At 36.9% G+C, this 19,758-nt stretch overlaps 2 protein-coding genes across 3 annotated transcripts; one reads left to right on the top strand and one right to left on the bottom strand.

Moving 5' to 3' along the window:
• Positions 1-312: 312 nt before the first annotated feature.
• On the bottom strand, positions 313-10,693 carry LOC116308623 (NSFL1 cofactor p47). The gene is made up of 11 exons (XM_031719093.2): positions 10,545-10,693; positions 9,989-10,066; positions 9,428-9,450; positions 8,787-8,894; positions 8,041-8,127; positions 7,406-7,556; positions 6,192-6,301; positions 5,034-5,174; positions 4,547-4,693; positions 3,941-4,000; positions 313-1,515 (listed from the first exon to the last, which is right to left on the bottom strand). The coding sequence occupies exons 1-11, from the start codon at positions 10,653-10,655 to the stop codon at positions 1,383-1,385; spliced, it is 1,149 nt and encodes a 382-aa protein (XP_031574953.2). The 5' UTR covers positions 10,656-10,693; the 3' UTR covers positions 313-1,382.
• Positions 10,694-11,298: 605 nt separating this feature from the next.
• LOC116308624 (crk-like protein) lies at positions 11,299-19,021 on the top strand. Of its 2 annotated transcripts, XM_031719094.2 has the most exons (8): positions 11,300-11,653; positions 11,749-11,874; positions 12,921-13,062; positions 14,270-14,329; positions 14,667-14,795; positions 15,668-15,775; positions 15,861-15,941; positions 17,132-19,021. In XM_031719094.2, the coding sequence occupies exons 1-8, from the start codon at positions 11,634-11,636 to the stop codon at positions 17,261-17,263; spliced, it is 798 nt and encodes a 265-aa protein (XP_031574954.1). In that variant the 5' UTR covers positions 11,300-11,633; the 3' UTR covers positions 17,264-19,021. The 2 variants fall into 2 exon arrangements, with proteins under 2 accessions (XP_031574955.1, XP_031574954.1); XM_031719095.2 differs by lacking the exon at positions 15,668-15,775 and having other exon boundaries at positions 11,299-11,653.
• Positions 19,022-19,758: the final 737 nt, after the last annotated feature.

Raw genomic sequence — 19,758 nt, 5'->3', positions numbered from 1 at the left:
ATATTTTCACGTAAAACTAAGTAAAAAAAATCAATTTTACTTTAATAATTTATCTATACCTATGCGTCCTATGGGACTTTAAAAAAATAAAGTATATGGTTGGTCCACTTTTTGTAAATTAGCACCCCCCAAACAATAATCCTAGCTACGGGCCTGCGTATCGTTCCGTAGTTCGTACATTCCGAAATGGGAGTATTCAGTATATAACAATTTACTATACTTTTTATGAATATATTTCTTGTTTAAACATCTAATATAAATAGTCTAAGCGAAATAATACTTTGAATTGCTTAATATATTTAACACCGAAGCTTTTCTTAAACACAGTTTTTGAATTTATTTTCTTAACGGTCGACTCAGTCTTACACCAGTTCCTCTAAAAGTGGATTCAACTGACATCTCATTCAACTTCATACCGATAATTCTTGCTTATTCGTAAGACATCCCGATAAGGACTACGGCCTCGAAGACAACGACGCGCATGTTAAATATAGTTGCGCCGCTGTCTTGTAAAGCAACGTAACAGTAAAATTAGTAAAGCCTCCCTTAAGCGACCATTTGCTAGAAGCGAACAACCTTTATATACCGGTCAGAAGTCAAAGTCTGGCTACAGTAAATCCTCCCTTAAGCGACCATTTGCTAGAAGCGAACAACCTTTGTATACCGGTCAGATATCAAAGTCTGGCTACAGTTAATCCTCCCTTAAGCGACCATTTGCTAGAAGCGAACAACTTTTATATACCGGTCAGAAGTCAAAGTCTGGCTACAGTAAATCCTCCCTTAAGCGACCATTTGCTAGAAGCGAACAACCTTTATATACCGGTCAGATGTCAAAGTCTGGCTACAGTAAATCCTCCCTTAAGCGACCTTTTTTTTTCTCGCAACAGCATTACAATAGTTGTCAAGAAAAATTGAACCTTGGAACAAAATTTGTAAAAAAAGTCTAAAGGGAACATTCAAATTTTATCGATACCCTGAAACAACCTCTGGGCTGATCTAAGTCAGGGCACGGCTAACTCACAGATCGAACCCTGAAACAACCTTTGGGCTGATCTAAGTCAGGGCATGGCTAACTCACAGATCGAACCCTGAAACAACCTTTGGGCTAATCTAAGTCAGGGCACGGCTATCTCACAGATCGAACCCTGAAACAATCTCTGGATTGATCGAAGTCAGGACACTGCTAACAAACAGAGCAAATTAGAATCTAGGGTGTTAAGCTTTGCTTTCGATTCAAGGAAGAGACTTGAACTACAGACAGGAAAGACATTTAGAGAAAACAGAGATTCTTTCTCTTTACCAAAAAATTCCTGAATTTAGAACCATAAACAAGTATCGCTGGAGAAGAGAGGACGAAATGTCGGCACAACACTGACTACATGTCACTTGAACCGCTGTACTATTACAGCATTTAATAGATTCGCTTCTTGGATAGTCTGCCCTGCATCTGTTAACTCCTTATTTGGGAATGTTGTCATGAGAACGAACGGCCTTCCTGCCATCTGAGGTCTTGAACTAAATTAATATCACGTGGTTAAGGAAACCTGGTTTAAGACCTTAGGAATAAACTGAAGTGACGATTGGGTATGAGCCTGATCTTGCCTCCCTTTTCGGTGGATGGGTGGTGGGAGGGTGGATGGGTGGAGGGTGGGTGGAGGGCGGGTAGATGGCGGTCCCGCGGTCAGATTAAAGAGGTCTATATAGTTATTTTCTGAGATACTTTTACCATCATCTGTAATCTTTTTTATATATTTGTAAAAACTCTTTTTCATTATAAGGTAATAAAGTTAATCGTCTGATTGATCGAAAAACAAGGTGATCAAATGGAGCCAGCGTAAAGAAATTATGGTCGACTTAGAGAGGCCATAACAGAACTAGGTGGTCGATTCAAAAAGGGGTGGGAAACAAAGATGGTCGAAACAGAAGAGTTAATGAGTTCGACTTAAAAAGGTTTTGACTAAAAGTGAACGATTTAGAAAGACGAATAAGAATAAAATATGCCCTACTCAAAAAGATATTATAAGATGGTCGATTTAAAAGCAATGGTCGATTATCAGAGGTGGTCGATTATCAGAGGTGGTCGAATCAAGGATAAACGACAATAAAATGTGATTACCAGACCTAGAAATGTTATGACAATAACGGGGTGCGGCTCAAAATGAATGGATGGTGGTCGATAATCAAAGGTGCTCGCCCGGAGGCTGTCACCTGCTTTTTAGGCAAAACGCCACGATTTATTCCTCGCACGATAAAATACAACAACAAAAATCCGAAGATTTTTCACACAAGAATCGATCGTTCTTAATATCAATATACATTTTGTAAATATTTTTTTCCTGGACTGTTTGTAGAGGCTTTCAAGCTCACAAACAAACGCAAACAATATTTGTTCCTGACCAAAGCAGAGACTTAAAATTAGTCTTTCTCTTTTATAAGATAACCCAAACTATTAACACCTATTATTCCGATAATTTTTAATGCCAAAATTTTTAATGGCAAAACCAACTTTTGAACATTGGCTTTGTAGCTAAGCCAAAAAATATTCAAAATTGTTGACTTACAACGAAAATAATTGTATAACTCAATACTTCGATTGCTTAACAATTTTTGGTTCAAAGTCGAAAGGCTTGACTTGGTATTTTTCGAATTGAAAGTCTTTCGTGATTAAGGTGTATACTTTGACACGAAAACGCAGGCCAATATTTTCAACTTCAGAAATACTTGCTAACAATACTCTTGTACTTGTCAATGGAGCAAGACTTATGAAGAAATGAAGTACGATGATCTCTGAATAACGATAGACTTGATATGAGAGAAATGACTTTTCTTTTCTTGAGTATAGACTACGTTTGGGGGGAAAAAACCTATAAAATTTGTAATTGAAATTGTTTATCTAAAATGCATAAAATATTCTGGACTTCAAGAAACAGGTGTAGAATTGAGTTTAAAAATGAAAAGCTTTTCATTAAGTACTTTTTTCAATTCAATTCTTAATATTTACTTCACCACAGAAAGGAGTGCGAGTTCTTTGGACAAAAATATTCACTTTTGAAACGAAAACAATTTTCTTTTGTCAGTGAATTTGTGTTTCAGAATATCCTAGGAAAAAAAATCTTTATCAACGTTATTTAAATATAGAATAAGAAATCGAAGCATTAGCGAGAACAGGTGGTATTTGAAATATTACGAATATCAACAACAAAGACAGAAAGATTTGTATAATAATAAAAAATGCAAGTGAGAAATAGGAAACTAGAAAAATAAAACAGCAAAGAAAAAGCCAGAGAAAAGTAATGTACATAGCTGTCATGAAATTAAGATTAGATAAATAAGAGAATGGATTTGGAAAAATAATAACACAGGTTTTTAGAAAGAGACCTAGGAACTTAGAATTTGAATAAAAGGAGAACTAGGGAGGAAAAGGTTGGAAAAAATTCCATTGAAGAAAAATTACTGTGGAATTGAGGTTTGAGTTCAGAATCCCAGAGCTTAAAATAGTCGCTATATTAACAAGGGAAGTTCAATAGTAGTTGTCGAGAATAAGTCTAAGAACCCAATAAGGAAAGAAAGGAAATTAAGAATGACAGAAATATAAAAAAAATTGAGATCAAAATTGTTGGTAGTTATTAGGAACAAATTGCATGGCACCATGCTGCAAGGCACTATAATAACATCTTTCAATTTAAAAGCCAAACACACAAAATGGGAGGTGGGAGGGGAGGGTTGGGAGGGGAGTTTAATTCAAACATGATAAGGGAGGTGGGAGGGGAGGGTGGGGGATTAACAGATGGCCACCAAAGGTAGCCCAACTGGTCCACAGCTGAAAGTGTGCATTTGACGGTGTGCTCTCTCAAAGCACACACTCCCAACCAATCAGAAAGCAGGGTGTATAGCAGTTATTTCATAAGATGCTAGTAATATAGACTTTGGTAAAGGATACGCTACAATAAATGCCCTTATGTCTCTTACTGTCTGGGTATGATTGAACTTTGATACCAATCTAGTAAATAAAAGTATCATATAAAATAAGTATGTGAGGGGTGGGGTGGGGTGTGGTGGGGTACAGACTCCTAAAGAGGGGGGAATGAAAAGGGGGGGCAGTATACCAGTATATTTTGCATCAAATCTTATAGCAGTTCTCAATAGCACAATAAGAGCAGGGGCAGATCAGGCTAAACATATGGGGGGGGGGGGGGGGGGACCAAATTTTGCTTGACCTATACGAAATGGCTCATATTGCTGTAAATCTATTACTTTCATTGAATAAAACTATAGCTGAAGGAGGGGGGGCTACAGCTCCCTTGCCCCTCCCTGTATCCACTTCTGAAGAATCATTGTAAGAATGAAGGGTTTTGGTGCACGCTAATCGAGGCATTTCCATGACATTCCATTGACATTTGTCTTTGAAAACATTTCCCCCACAAATTCTTTGATTGAATAATACTCCAAAATCTGGGAATCTGTGTCCTCCTTAGGAAGTCAACAAAGCCCCCTCCCCCCCACCCCATCTGCCCCAACCCATAAACAACCATGAAAGGTTCCTAACCTTGTTCCATCTCCTAGTCTGATTTGAATACTAGTTGTAGGCTGTGATTGGTCCACTATTGATGGTGGTGCGGCGCTACTTGACCCTGCAGACGATGATGATGATGTTCCTACCTTTTCTTCATTATATTTAATATCAGGAGCTGGACTGCAAAGGGAAAAGTAAAAAAATAAAAAATAAAAACACCTTTAAAAACCAGAAAATCCAAGGAAACAAAACAAAAACAGATAGGAAAAAAACTAACAAAGAGATAAACACGCTGATGGACAGACAGACAGACAGACAAACACAGGTGTGCACAGATGGGCAGACAGGCAAGTAGGCAGACAGACACACGGATGGACAGAAAGGCAAGTACTGTAGGCAGACAGACAGACACACGGACAGACAAATAAGCAGATGGAAAGACAGACAGACAAATTCTTGTTAGTGCAAAGTAATGACATATCATATACAGCTTGTAGAACTAGCAGTTATTCATGAGTACCTTCCAAGTTTCTGTCCTGTTCCTTGAAAAGCAACAATAGTTGGTTTCTTGGGAGGAACATATTCCTCTTCTCGGTGATCTTCTAGGTTGACATGTACCTCACCACCACGTGACAGACGGTACAACTCTCTGGGGATCTCCCTGTTACGATATTAGTCAAAGTTACCACTAATATCTGCCATTCCATAGCACATACTTACTATTAACTTACTGCTATACAGTACGGAATTGAAATATGGTGACCAATTTGAATAACTATTGTGGTTCTGCACTGACTGGTATAGTGACTGACTAGCCTCGTGTTCACATGGAAACATAAATTTTTTTCACATGTATGAGAGGCTAGTCACTCACTACTCAGTGCAGAACAATATTCAAATTGGTCACCATATTTCAATTGTGCACAAATCTTGCTTTCTGATTGGTTAGTGGTAAAGCACGCTTTATTAGAGCACACTGTGACTAGGATGTGTGCATACTTTCTGTTTGTCATTTATATCCAAAATAACAGTTAATTCTTAATAAAGATATCTGAAATAAAAATATTGATCACTGTGTTGCATGTAGCCTCCTTTATAGACAGCAAACATTTGTAGTGTCATGAGTGAATGTTGTCATGCAGCATCTCTTTCTCTACTTGGGAAGGAAGCCTAGCAAGACAGCCTGAACCAAAGAACGTCTGCATAGGGGACTGTACTGTGTGCAGTTAGGAAGCATTGGAAATTGGCAGAACATTCAAAAACTATCGAGATTCAAACACTCTGGTATGCACTGTGCTTCTACTAACACTTCTCTCATGTTCTGCAAAACCACATTGAGCAAGCAAGATTTCTTACTATTTCTTCCATAATTAGTTTAAAGGAATCTCCTCTTAACTGAGTTTTTGAAGCTACAGTAATATCAGTTTGAAAGATCACTAAAAAATTAATCAATTTAACTTTGAAGTTTTTCAGTCCAAAAGTGTGTATCAAGTCGTGAACTTATGAACAAACTTCAGAAATGGAGCGGCTGAAGTTTTGTGAAATCAACTGTAAGGAACTTTTACTCCAATGATTTTCAAGGTGTATAATTTACCTTTTTATCATTACTATTTCATTAGAAACACCGACACAGCTCACACTAGTTTTTAGCTAGTTATCTCTTCTGTAAGGAGCTTACCCTCTTTTAACAGCATCAATAAATTCTTTATTACTAGGATCATCAAAAGAGCGCAGTTCTCCATCATCAACTGAGAATCCATTAGACCAAAACTTGAGTAAGACTTCTGTCTGTTATACAAATGTTCAAAATAAAAAATACATATATAAACTAATCCCAAAACTATTTGAACACTAGGTACAGTAGTACCACCTCATCATGACATGGTATAACACAGCATGGAAATCTAGGTTGGTGTAGTGGTAGTACACTCCCCTTTCAGCTTTGGGCTCTTGGGTTCAATTCCTGGACTTGGCATCACATGTGAGTAAAGGTTGTTAGGTCTCTCCCTTGATTGGTGGGGTGTGGGTTTGATTCCTTGACTCAGTATCACATGTGAGTAGAGTTTGTTAGGTCTCGCCCTTGATTGGTGGGATGTGGGTTTGATTCCTGGACTCAGCATCACATGTGGGTAGAGTTTGTTAGGTCTTGCCCTTGATTGGTGGGGTGTGGGTTTGATTCCTGGACTCAGCATCACATGTGAGAGCGTAGAGTTAGTTAGGTCTCCATATTGCTTAAAGGATTTTTCACTGGGTGCTACAGTTTTCCTCCCTTCACGATACCTAACATGCTAATTTCCAATTCAATTTGTGAATTAGCTGTGCTCTGACTTTGACTAGCCCAGAGTTTGTTTCGCATTATCAACAAAACTTGATAGTTTGTTTTAAGGCCAGTTTAGACAGTACGATTTTCGCCTACAACTATCGTATACAACACGCTCGAGCCATCCTACAACTCAAGCCGTAGCGTGTAAATCTACGACAGACGAGAGCGTGTTGTATACGATAGTCGTAGGCAAAAATCGTACAATCTAAACCAACCTTTAAAATGGCAATGTGACTTTTCCAAGTTATTCAACATTTCCTCTATAGCATGACCATTTGAACCGCACAGCAGGTTATCTTTTAAAGAGAGCCATTTCATTGACAGCTTAAGTCATCAACCATAGATAGATATATGTAAAGATAAACTACACTATCGAATTACAATGTAGTAATCCGTTCAGTTTGATAATTTAATCCTGTCATCAGCATGAGGGATTTTGATGCCAATCTATCCCACGTCATCCAGCTTCCCAGCTGACGTTTTGCGATTGAATTGCAGCATGTCACCAGGGGTCACTCATTTCAAATAGGCCTTAAGTTTATCATGACGTTATTGATGGTAAATCTTACATCTTGTGGTTCTTGTCCGGCTGGTCTTGTGCCAGCAACAGGCTGTGATGTCCCTCCTTCAGTATCTCCAAGTCTATAGCCTGCCCCAGTAAATCTGGTAGGGGGTTTGCTGCTGGGACCAGGTTCATCTGAGACCTCTTCAGCACCATGTCTGCAGTTTAAAATATGGTTTCGTGGGTTAGGCTGGAATTAGTGAGTTAGGAAGATAATGAAAGATAACAAGTCAATGGAATTTAGAAACAGAAGCTGGCAATGCTTTCACTAGAACCACTAGTCTTTCTCATGCAAGCTTGAGATCTGGTCACGTGATGGTTGTAAACGACGTGACAACTGGTGAGGAATATCCTTTAGGGAATGCCATTTACAACCGTCACATAACCAACCTTGCCTGAAATAGACTTAGTGGTTCTAGCTGAAACATTGCCAGCTTCTGTTTCTAAATTCCAGTAACTGACACATTATCTTTATCATAATATCCAACTGGATGTCTAACTAGCGCAAGTTTAGTAATAAAAATGGCAGGACTGCTTCCATTTGGAGGTTGCTGTATTTTTGTTTTGATCATCATAATATTATAACGAGTTCAAACAGTAAGTTTTCAGAAATATAAAAATAATAGTTTCACCAAAACATACCTTCTTGCCTCATCAAAGATATCTTGTGTTAAGTCTTTGGGGTTTTGCTTCTTTTTAGATTTTGGTGGACCTAAAATTTGCTGTCCACTGGAAATCAAAAAATGAATGAATAAATGGTCAAACAAAGATAATTTACTGTGCGGACACACTAACAGGGTCCACTTGGATAAGACCCACCAATCAGATAGCAGAAAACTAGACCAAGATTGAACTGATAACAGTGTTAGCCAATCAAATTATCACATTCTCATGCTCTTATCATATTGATGTGAATCTGATTGGCTGGTTTAAAATATCGAAATAAATGTCGCAATATGATTGGCTAATGGTAGTAGTTTTTCAAAGTGGTCCTGGTTGGAGTATCCACACAGTAATTCATTATTCACAACTTCTATCCATTTTTTATTTTACTTTTTCATTTTCCATTCCTACATTGAAATAACGAATTATTTTTTAATTTTCCTACATGTATAATCTCTTTATTCATGTATTCATTTGTTTATTTGTTTCCTTTGTTTTCCCTTTCTTCCCTTTCTTCCTTCCCTTCCCACTCAAAAATTTACCAGTCCTTCCCCCCCCCCCCCCATCTTTCCTCTCCCATCCATCCAACCATCTATTCATTCATTTGTTTGATTCATATGTAATAATTAAGACATCTTTACATCCATTCATTCACTTATGTAGTTTATCTAGATATCATTCTCTATCTATATCCAAATTATCCATTTTTCTACCCACCCATCTACCTTGTTTCGGAACCTCCTGCATAAAAAGCTTGTCCCTTATCTTCCTCACTATCATTCTCTTCACCACCCGCTCTGAATGCATCCATTGTAGCAATTCTAGCACTAGATCTGAATAACAAAACAATATGAGACATAAACAGGAGCTGTGCATCCTTTGCAGTGATAACAAAGGGACAAAAAAGCATGGCCACCATGTTGGTTGTAGTGAAATAAGAATCATGAAATAAATTAGATATAACATGTGCCCTGATTGGTCAAAAAATCATGTTTGATAAGAGTATGAAACAAAAACACATCCTTTTTTCTGTGTACACTCTGATTGGAAGGTCCACGAAAATTAAAAGTTATTTTTTGTTAATTTGTTATTTTATAACAAGATTCTTAGGAAAAAACCATAGATTTATTTTAATTTTTGTTGAATTTAACAACTTTATTGAGTAATAGCTGTACATGTACATGCATAAATAAGATAGTAGAGTAATTAGAAAAAATTGTGGATAAATACCCAATAGGGAGAGCGCAAATGGGAATTTAAGCCCATGCTAGGCACTTCCCTTGAGGACTCACATTAGATAAAATAAATTTAAATAAACAAATTTGATATACTATTAACTGTGATACAGGACACTTGCAAACTATACCTTGTTCCACGACTTTGAGTATTCTGTGAGGTAAAACAACCAATGCAAATATCAATAATTTTTGAATAATTATAATGTTAAATAAGCAATAATTAACAAAATTGTCTTGCATATAGCCTTATCTCCTTGATAAGCCTGTGAGCTAAGGTGTTGATGTAATTCAAGCTATTATCATACTATCATACTATTAAAAAAACTTGGATGAAAATGGAGCAATCTGATTGGTTTCCTTAGTGATCAGGCTTCTAGAACTTCTTCTCTCTTGGCTCAGTTAATACTCCTATACTCCTATATGCTCCTTGCATCCATTAATTAACCTCTTTAATTAGCTTGGGCATATTATTCCCTATTTCAGACCAAGTCTCATTCTCTTGAATAAGATTCTTTGTTCAAGTCTCATCCACATTCATGTGCTTCTTGCACACAACCGTTATACAAAGAAATAATACTCAAGGGAATAATTACATGTGGTCAGAAATGGGAAACATTATCAAACCCAAGCTAAAAGGGTATATTAAAATGATACCAAAGAGAAAACTGTCCATTAACTCCTAGAGTTACCTGTGGTTGAGCTGCTGATGGTGGTGGAGGGCTTGGAGAATCATCTCCTCCATCTTCAAAAAAACTACTAAGAGCAAGCTGAAAGAAAATAACACAGCTTTGTCATATTTTGAGATTACTACTGACGGGATTTCTGTACACGACACAGGTAACCCAAGCTGATTTTTGTTACTTTCTTTTTGTCGAGGAAAATCTTTTTAATACCATAAAATGAGTTTCTAAAGTCTTTAAATACCATGTTTAATCCTTAAATCTTTAAAAATTAGAAGCCTTGGACGTAATAAGAAAACATTTTGACGAAAAAGGGCAAGTTTAAGAAAACGTTAAACTAAAAAAACTTGAACGTAGGCTTTAAGTCTCTTTATTGTAAAAGAACATTTCTTATTAATATCTTAGTTATCGTATAAAATAGATACAGCGCCTATTATCATGATATTTTTACAGAAAAAGCTTTCCAAATGACATTTGATTGAAACAGGTCCCAAATGTTTTAGAAGTTAGACAATCCCAGAATTAAAAAAATAAATAAAAAATTCGTACATAAGACAAAACTTACGTGTAATTGCCAGCCAGAAGATTCTAAAAAGAACTGTGCTCTATCTGCATCAACTCCAGTAACATCAGAAAACTCTGATATCAAACGATCTTGTTCTCCTCTGTCAGCCATTTTGGATTTGAAAGGAAAGTCACGTGACTAATGGATTGTCTAAAAGACTGGGATCTAAATAAAGGCGGAAATATTCAGGAGCCGCGCTGCGAATAACGCGCCAACACAAATAATTTCCACGAGTTCACGCGGAACTTTATAAGAAAAAATGTGAACATTTGTTAAGATTAACTAAATCTGGTCAATGTGTAATGATGTTATATATATTATAGAACTTTCACTTTCTGTTCACAATTTGCTAGAATGGTGGAAATAGTTAATGAGGAAGTTGAACAAATGTCGTAAGCTAAGCTTGTTTGTTAGTTTTTCGTTTTGACTGAGCTGGGAAATTCCCCTAATCCAAGGATTTCCTTCGTTTTTCCGCATTGTTTCTTGCCCTAGTTGTGGGGGTTTGGAAAGTTGAAACGAACTGTGCGCATCGTTGACTTTGGTGCGAATACTTCTTAATCAATAGCGCATTCATTAAAGAAAAACTTCCTTAAGACTTTCCTTATTCCTGCTTTTTTTCCATCCATTTCCCTTCATTTTATGCTTCGTTCTTCCTCCCATTCGTTAGTATTTTTGGGGGGAATTTTTACCTCTTTTTAAAAAAATTCTCTTGATGTTGGTCATCCTGTGGTAGCGGCTATAGCCTGGTGTACCTTCCCATGGTTCGTGTGGATTGACGTCGTCTGTTTCCGGATTCTACTCACTTCGAACACCAAAAACTTGTCTAGAAAGAAATGTTCACGGCGATCTATCGGTATTTATTCCGTTAAATCCTCGTAGATCGCATGTTGAGCGTATAAGAATACAATACCAAGAAGACTGCCATGCTCTAGTGCGAAAATATGGGAGTTAACTAGAAATATTTGGAGACAAACATTTGGATATCCAAAGATCAACTCAGTTGCATCAATATTTTGAAAGACTTCGATCTGATAATTATTCGCTTGGAATTCTACGTTTGATTTAAGTAAATCACCACTTAACTTCGTCATGAGTAATCCCTCTAGCAGGTGAGTTTTAAATGGCTTACAAGTTCAAAACTCTTCAAAACATTTACCATTAAATTTCGTAGAAATTTTACTCTATATTCGTTTCAACTCTTTAGTTGGCCATGGTATCATTCCAGCCTCTCAAGAAGAGAAGCAGAAGCAGTGTTAAGTGGCAAAACCCCGGGGACTTTTCTCGTAAGAGATAGTTCTTCAATTCCCGGAGACTTTGTCTTATCGGTCAGGTAATAAATAAATAAAGCTAATATTTCTTTATTTTGTTAGTAAACTCGAAATCTAACGACGTAGATTGAAGAATTAATGTGACAGACTGCAGACATACTTTTTAATAGGAAATTCGTATTAAAAATTGTTTTTGTTTTGCCTTTTCTTGTTTAGTTGATGGTTTTAGTCATCCTTAGTTGTCATTTTGAGAAAAGGAGTGATTATGAAAATCTAAAGTAATGTTTTAAGTTTGATTATTCGATCGCAGCTATTAGAATGCTGCTTTTTTGACCGAGTTTATTATGTAAACATGAGATCAATACTCTCACTAAAAGCACTGATATAAATGGCATAATTAGATTTTCTCATCAACACAGATGTCTGAGACTATAATCCATAATTAATATTTAGACACATCTAGCGTACACTTACAATATGTGCAATTGAAGTTGTTACATTTAAGGGCGAAAAGCAACTTCGCAACTTTCCATGTAACTAAATACTGCTTATCAATGTGTACTGATCATTTTGCATTTCATCTTATATTTTATAATTAATTCTTGCGGCAAAAGCATCTTGGTTTTAGCCACAAGAATTTAATGGTAACTTTTTGTATGTGCAGAGGAAAGAGGCAGAATTTTCACCTCTAAATTTTAAATTATGGAAAAGAAAAACTTGGACCCCATACCAGTACTACAACACAGTTTCATTGCATCCCTATATATCAAGAAAATATTCAAAAATGCTTACTGTATGCCAGTACAACCAAAAGCACCCAATTATATTTTAAAGGGAAATTTTTTTCCGCTGACATTGTGGTTGTGGCACCAAATAGGTTTTATATGACATTGAAATGGCTTTCCGCAACATTCAATTGGTTTTTAACCATTTTTCCTTCCAAAAGTGTAAATACCCTACCAGAGTGCATTTAAAGTTGTTAATGATAACAACCATGAGTTTGGCTTTTTTATTTTATACTTTTATAGCTTATGACTCGGCATTAATTTTTTAAATGATTTTTTATTTCTGATAATCATTAATTATTTTAAATCTAATTCTTTTGTAGTGAAAGTGGAAAAATCAGTCACTACATTATAAACTTCAAGGGAAGCTATTACCAAATCGGTGAACAAACATTTCAAGAAATTCCAAGTATCATTGAATTTTATAGACAACACTTTCTGGATACAACCACACTGAAAGAACCAGTAAGTGATCAAAATTTTACTTTAAATTTAATAATAAGGATAATCATGATGAAAATGATAATAATGGGATTAACAGTGGATTCCACAGAGTGGCTCTTCTTCCACTGGATTCCAATTGGAATTTAGAAGTTGATTTTTACGGAGGGAGGAAAGCCGGAGAACCCGGAAAACCCTACTCTACTCACATACAACACTGAACTCGTTGGGAATGTAATGATACATGATAATGTTTTACTTGTAATGATAGACAGTAGCTAACCAACCTATAGCCCTAGAGAGGGTTTTCCCTGTGTTCTCTAATTTTCTTCCCTCTTCAAAATCCAACACACTAACTTCTAATTCAATCTGCGAGCCATGCCCTGACTTAGGTCAGCCCAGAGGTTGTTTCAGGGTTCGATCTGTGAGTTAGCCATGCCCTGACTTAGATCAGCCCAGAGGTTGTTTCAGGGTTCGATCTGTGAGTTAGCCATGCCCTGACTTAGATCAGCCCAGAGGTTGTTTCAGGTTTTGATCTGTGAATTAGCTGTGCCCTGACTTAGGTCAGCCCAGAGGTTGTTTCAGCGTTCGATTTGTGAGTAAGCCATGCCCTGACTTAGATCAGCCCAGAGGTTGTTTCAGCGTTCAATCTATGAACTAGCTGCACTCTGACTTAGATCAGCCCAGAGGTTGTTTCAGGGTTCGATCTATGAACTAGCTGCACTCTGACTTAGATCAGCCCAGAGGTTGTTTCAGGGTTCAATCTATGAACTAGCTGCACTCTGACTTAGATCAGCCCAGAGGTTGTTTCAGGGTTCAATCTATGAACTAGCTGCACTCTGACTTAGATCAGCCCAGAGGTTGTTTCAGGGTTCAATCTATGAACTAGCTGCACTCTGACTTAGATCAGCCCAGAGGTTGTTTCAGGGTTTGATCTATGAACTAGCTGCACTCTGACTTAGATCAGTCCAGAGATTGTTTCAGGGTTCAATCTATGAACTAACTGCACTCTGACTTAGATCAGCCCAGAGGTTGTTTCAGGGTTTGATCTATGAACTAGCTGCACTCTGACTGAGGTCAGTCCAGAAGACATTTCAGGGTTTGTTTTATATCATTAAATTGGAATTTGGGAGAATTTTTTTGCAGAGGGAGGAGTAAAGCCAGAGAATCTGGATAAAATTAATTAGAAAACTGTTACTTATAATTATTTGTTTTTAACTTTACCTTGTAGGTTCCAAAGGAACCCGAAAACTTGGAGACAGTCAAAGCAATGTATAATTTTCCTGGAAATGTAAGTGGTAACCCTATTATCAAGGAGATGGGATTGTAAAGACTTAATTTTTCAAGTTGGCAAGTTGTAAAATATGCAGTTGCATTTATTTATAAATTTTATCTATTTTAACAAAGGCCTATAGCACTCTGGTAGTGTTTATCACATCTGTTATTTTTGACCTAGAAATCTTTCACGAATGTTTCTTAACCAATTAGAAGCATTACTGTTATCTTTCCATTATCTTGTGGTTAGAAGGTCAATTCTGATTGGCCAAAGAACAATAGAACATTCCCGGACTATTCCCAGGTGCCCACGGTTTTTCGATTCACACTATAATTGCTTGTATTTTTTCCAGGATCCAGAGGATTTACCCTTTAGAAAGGGCGACATTTTGACAGTGATTAAAAAAGAAGAACCTCATTGGTGGAGAGCAAGAGACAGCAAAGGAAAAGAAGGAATGATCCCAGAGCCATACGTGAAACCAGTCAGTAAAAAATAAAATAAAAAATATTTAAACTCACTGTGCTACCGGCCATACAGTGGATGCTTCCACAAGTTTTTGATTTCTTTTTGACATTTTTTTGACAATTTATAATTGCACACTTTACCTCCACTTTTTTTTTCCATTCTTCTATTAAGTCTTATTTCTATTCATTTGATAGTTTTTCTTTGAATATGAATTCCTCATGTTACTGTTTTGGTCCTTTCATCTTGGAACTGAAATTTCATTAATTTATGTGGTATCCTATGGATACGGCATGAAAGTAAAATTTACTTTACAGATGAAGCAGTGACCTGTAAGAACAAGCATGTGTTATCATTCGCATATACATAGTAAGGCTTGGCCACAGGAGGTATGTACCATTCACAGGGCTGTCAACTCTCCCGGATAAGCCGGGAGTCTCCAGATTTTGGACCGTATCTCCCAGTCTCCAGATTAGAGCCTCAAATCTCCCGGATAATTGCTGAAGCTGACCATATCTAGACTCGACTTTCACAACCATAAAATTCCAATTATTTTTGTGTTGTTTTTGTTATTTTACATCGCTAACAAAATCAAAACATTCCTCATAAACTGTTCTCGCAAGCAGGCCATTATAATATAAGCGATAATCTGATTGGTCAAAAATAAACCAATCAGATCAAATGTTACAGAGTGAATGATGTCTTTTTCGCGCACTTTTTTCCGCTGTGACGTCATGTCCCTACCCTATCAATTCTCCAGATTTGAATACCTTTGGGGTTGACAGACATATTTAATATGAAATGCACATGTATGCTCATGAATGGTACGTACCTCCTGTGGCCAAGCCTTACTATGTATATGCGAATGATAACACATGCTTGTTCTTACAGGTCACTGCTTCATCTCTACCCACTACATCGACAAGAAGACCTCCTTCTGACCCAACAGGAGTTTCTGCAAGTGAAAGTTTCCGTTACCATACAAGACCACCACTAGATGTAAATATTGAATTATCATAAAGTGTAGTCTCTAGAAATTGAAAAACCCCACCTGCCAATAATTATAATTCTATTTTGCTTTCAGATCAGAAGTGATGATTTTAACTTTGCAGTGGCCATAATGGACCATGTTAAACCTTATGATGATACACAGCTTACATTTCATGTACGTGTGTAATCCATATCCAATACATTTAATTTTACAGGTTAATTTTAAATTTATTGCCAAGCTTGCAGCCATATTGGTCATATCAGGGCTACATGACATAACTTACAACTGCATGAGCTAAGCTATTATTTTGTAGAATGAAAAACGTATTAATAACTCATGAAGGAAACACAATAGAAATCATGACCATGAAGGAGGTTTTATATCTCATTTAGATTGTCTTCATTTGCATAAACTTTAACTTGGATTTTCTCTATCAAACTTGGTTAATTTCCTAAAGGATTCAGTACGATATGAGAACATACATCATGAGTTTTTTTAGCCGTTCATTAAACTTGCAGATCGTGTTTTATCAGGTTGAAAACACTTGGCTATGCCTCATGTTTTTAAATCCTGATAAAACACTTCTGCTCATTTATTAAACACTACATAAAATAATGGCCAAACTAATCTGTGCAAGCAAAGAGCACAGTAAAAGGGTTCATACAGAAGTGCACAACATAAGCAAAACATTTATGCTAAGCAAAGCCATTCACAACGTACTGGACATATCAAGGTTTTTATAGTAGGGAAAAAAAACTTTGGCAGGTTTCATGCTTTTTTGATCAATGCCCTGCCTTAATATCTGGCCAGTAAATGCAGAAGCTTGGTTTAGGATTGTTCAAAATATATTATCTGGTAAAATAGAAAGTCAGCAATATGATGAAAAGGGGGGGTGGGGGTACTCCCATATATGGACTATACAGGGATGATCCGCTGAACAGGGTATGGTTTCTCGAGGTTCTTGTCATAAACAGGGCATGCAATTCCACTCAAGGTCCAAGTTCTTCCTGAGTTTCCTGTCATATTCAGGGTTTCTACTTTTGTATTGACTGAAACTGGTTATCATGGTCGTAAAAAAACAATACGCGAGATGACATGATAATTGAACAGGAACTCAGTGCAATTAATTATATTTTTTATCATAAACAGGGTCTACAAATTTGATTTTTTTAATCATAAACAGGGTACCCCTTTCAGAATCCCAGCAGAACACCCCTACCCAAATTCTGGTGTAGTACCCCCCCCCCCCCCCCCCCGGATGTGTCACAAACTTTATGTACAAGTGATAATGATGGCAGGAGAGGTGATATAAATAGTTTATGAATTCAAATCATACTAATATTGACATACCTCTCAACCAACAGAGGGGAGACTATATAAAAATTATCAAGAAACATGAAGATGGTGCCTGGTTTGGTGAGTTCAACAACAAAACTGGCAAATTCCCCTTCACATATGTGAGACCTTTACATCCAGATGAAATGAATGGCTTATAGAACCACAGCTTTTTAACTCAGTTCAGTAGCTGAAATGGTTTGTTCAAAGAACAAATTAAATATTTCCATGCAAGGATAGAGAATATGTATGTAGTACTAATTTTCAGAGCTTCAAATGATATTCATGATATCCTACATAAAAGACAATGATGTTAGATCAGACACATCCTATCAACTCAAAAGATGTTGAATGAAAGTGCTTGAATTCCTTCTTCAGATCATTCTATACTGATTGCATTAGTCATAGGCTTATGGAATCAGTCTAAGACCAGATCCTTATTCTTTGGAAATTTTAATCCTTCATGGGGGATGTATGGATATTTTCTGGAACTACACAATGTATGGTAGACTCTTGCACCCTTCCCACCCCTTGGAATTCCAATCTCCCCAGGGGGGTAAGGAAGGGGAGGTATAGAATAAGCTTCTCTTGCATGGATTTGCCAAAGTGATCAAAAGAAAACTTTAGACTACTGTCATGCATGTAGTTTCTCTATTTTGCAATTTTTTTTGTTCTTCACATATCTTATAATTATTTATTGTTTAGCACACTATTTAGTTAATTTCCCCTACACAATATCTAGCTTATAATCCTTCAATGATATTTTATCAATATAAGCAAAGTAATCAATTTCAAGCATGTACAATATACAACCGTCGCAGATGAAGCAAATTGACTGCATATTTGAATTCCCATAAATGATTTTTGCTGTGTATGAAACGCAGCCGCAGCCGCTATTAGTATGGTCATGCAATCCTCAAGGCATTGCGTGATGTGTATCAGGGGTGGATCCAGGATTTTGTTCAGGGAGATGTGCTGCGCACAATATTAACCCAGGAAAGGTTTCACCTCTTACAATCAAAGACAAAAAACAAAATGGTTATCTTCAAAGTAGGAGCACAAAGTGTAACCAGCGAGGGGTGTGCACCCCCTGCACCCCTCCCCTGGATCCGCCCCGGCTTATAGTGCCTGCGTAGGAGGCTACATAAAACTAGTCTTTATCACAACTCCTTTTGGGTTGTCACGTGATACTAGACAGTTCTCTCTTGCTTTAATGTTGCAAATGTAGTTGGTAATGTCTTCATTAATTTCATCAATAATAATAGTCTTTCTTCCCAAAAAAACAGGAATATTTTTTTAAGATTAATGTATGTAACTAAATCAAATAATACTTGAAAGCAGGCAAAAAACCCTTTTCTATTAAAGTCTTTTTTGGTTTGTCTTGCGAACTTCTTATCAATCACACACTTATAAGTCATAATGACTAAAAAAAATAGAAAGATTGGAAAATTTGATCTGTGAGCTAGATACACCCTGACTTTCACTTTGATCACCACAGAGGTTGAAATTCAGAGTTCAAACTGTGAGTTTACCATTTTCTGACTTTGATCAGCCAATGAAGAGGTTGTTTCAGGGTTCAATCTTTGAGTTAGCTGTGCCCTGACTTTGATCAGCCCAGAGGTGGTTTCAGAGTTTTGATAAGTGATTTTTTTGCTTTTACTTAGATCATCCCAGAGTTTGTTTCAGGGTTCAATAAAAATTAGAAATTAGAACAAATAATTATTTTAACCTAAATATTTTCTTATCTTCTGTGACTAACTCAGTAAATATATAAGTGTTTGTTCCTCACTGATATTTTGACATAATTAGCTAGAGGCAAATGACACTTGTAAGAATAATCATGTGTAAATAGATTAGAAACTGTCAAATCTTTTAGATAAACTTTTGATAGATTATAAATGTCAAAATGTCTGGATCAAGTTCTTGTTTTTTCTTGTACTTTCCTGGTTTGGATTGGGTTGGATTGGATGTATAGCCATCCCACAACAGATTTATCATACAGGTCCTGATTTAGAGGGGAGGGGTGGGGTGTACCCAGTGCCCACCATCCCTGGGAGTGAAATCTTGAATCTTATCCTCAAGTATCTCTGGAACTACATGTCGGAATCAAGTCTCAGAAATAGATGCACTTTCTTTTTGCATGTAAATGTGCTAAGCAACATAGTTTATTATGACAATGAACACTGAGTATCGAGTGTTTCAATGGGTTTCTGAGACAGTGAGTATCGAGCATTTCAATGGGTTTCTGAGACACTGAGTACCAAGCATTTCAATGGGTTTCTGAGACACTGAGTACCAAGCATTTCAATGGGTTTCAATGGGTTTCTAAGAGGGAATGGGTTCTTACCAGTACCCCACCAACTACATCAATAAAATCCAGTCTCTCTTTCAGATAATTGTTTTGATCTTCGGATCATTTAAGTGATTCAAACTGGTGGTCAATATATTTTTTTAGGGGGTGAGGAAAGGGCGAAATTCGGAGCCACACCCTATTTCCCTCATAAACTATTGCTTGGAGGCCCATTCCCCCTACCCCACCATGCTGTAGAAACATAAAGATCTATGTAGTCATGTGATAAGTTCAACTTGCCAATCTCGGAAATGGTTTTGATCCCCTTACCCCACCCCAAGGGCAAAATCTGGCTACACCCCTGGA

This window comes from Actinia tenebrosa, unplaced genomic scaffold, assembly GCF_029948245.1.
Source record: "Actinia tenebrosa isolate PJP-AT-01 unplaced genomic scaffold, QUT_ActTen_1.0 PGA_scaffold7__59_contigs__length_16204524, whole genome shotgun sequence".
Lineage (NCBI taxonomy): Eukaryota > Metazoa > Cnidaria > Anthozoa > Actiniaria > Actiniidae > Actinia > Actinia tenebrosa.
The sequence above is the reverse complement of the archived record's forward strand: the minus strand, read 5'-3'. Positions and strand labels throughout refer to the sequence as shown.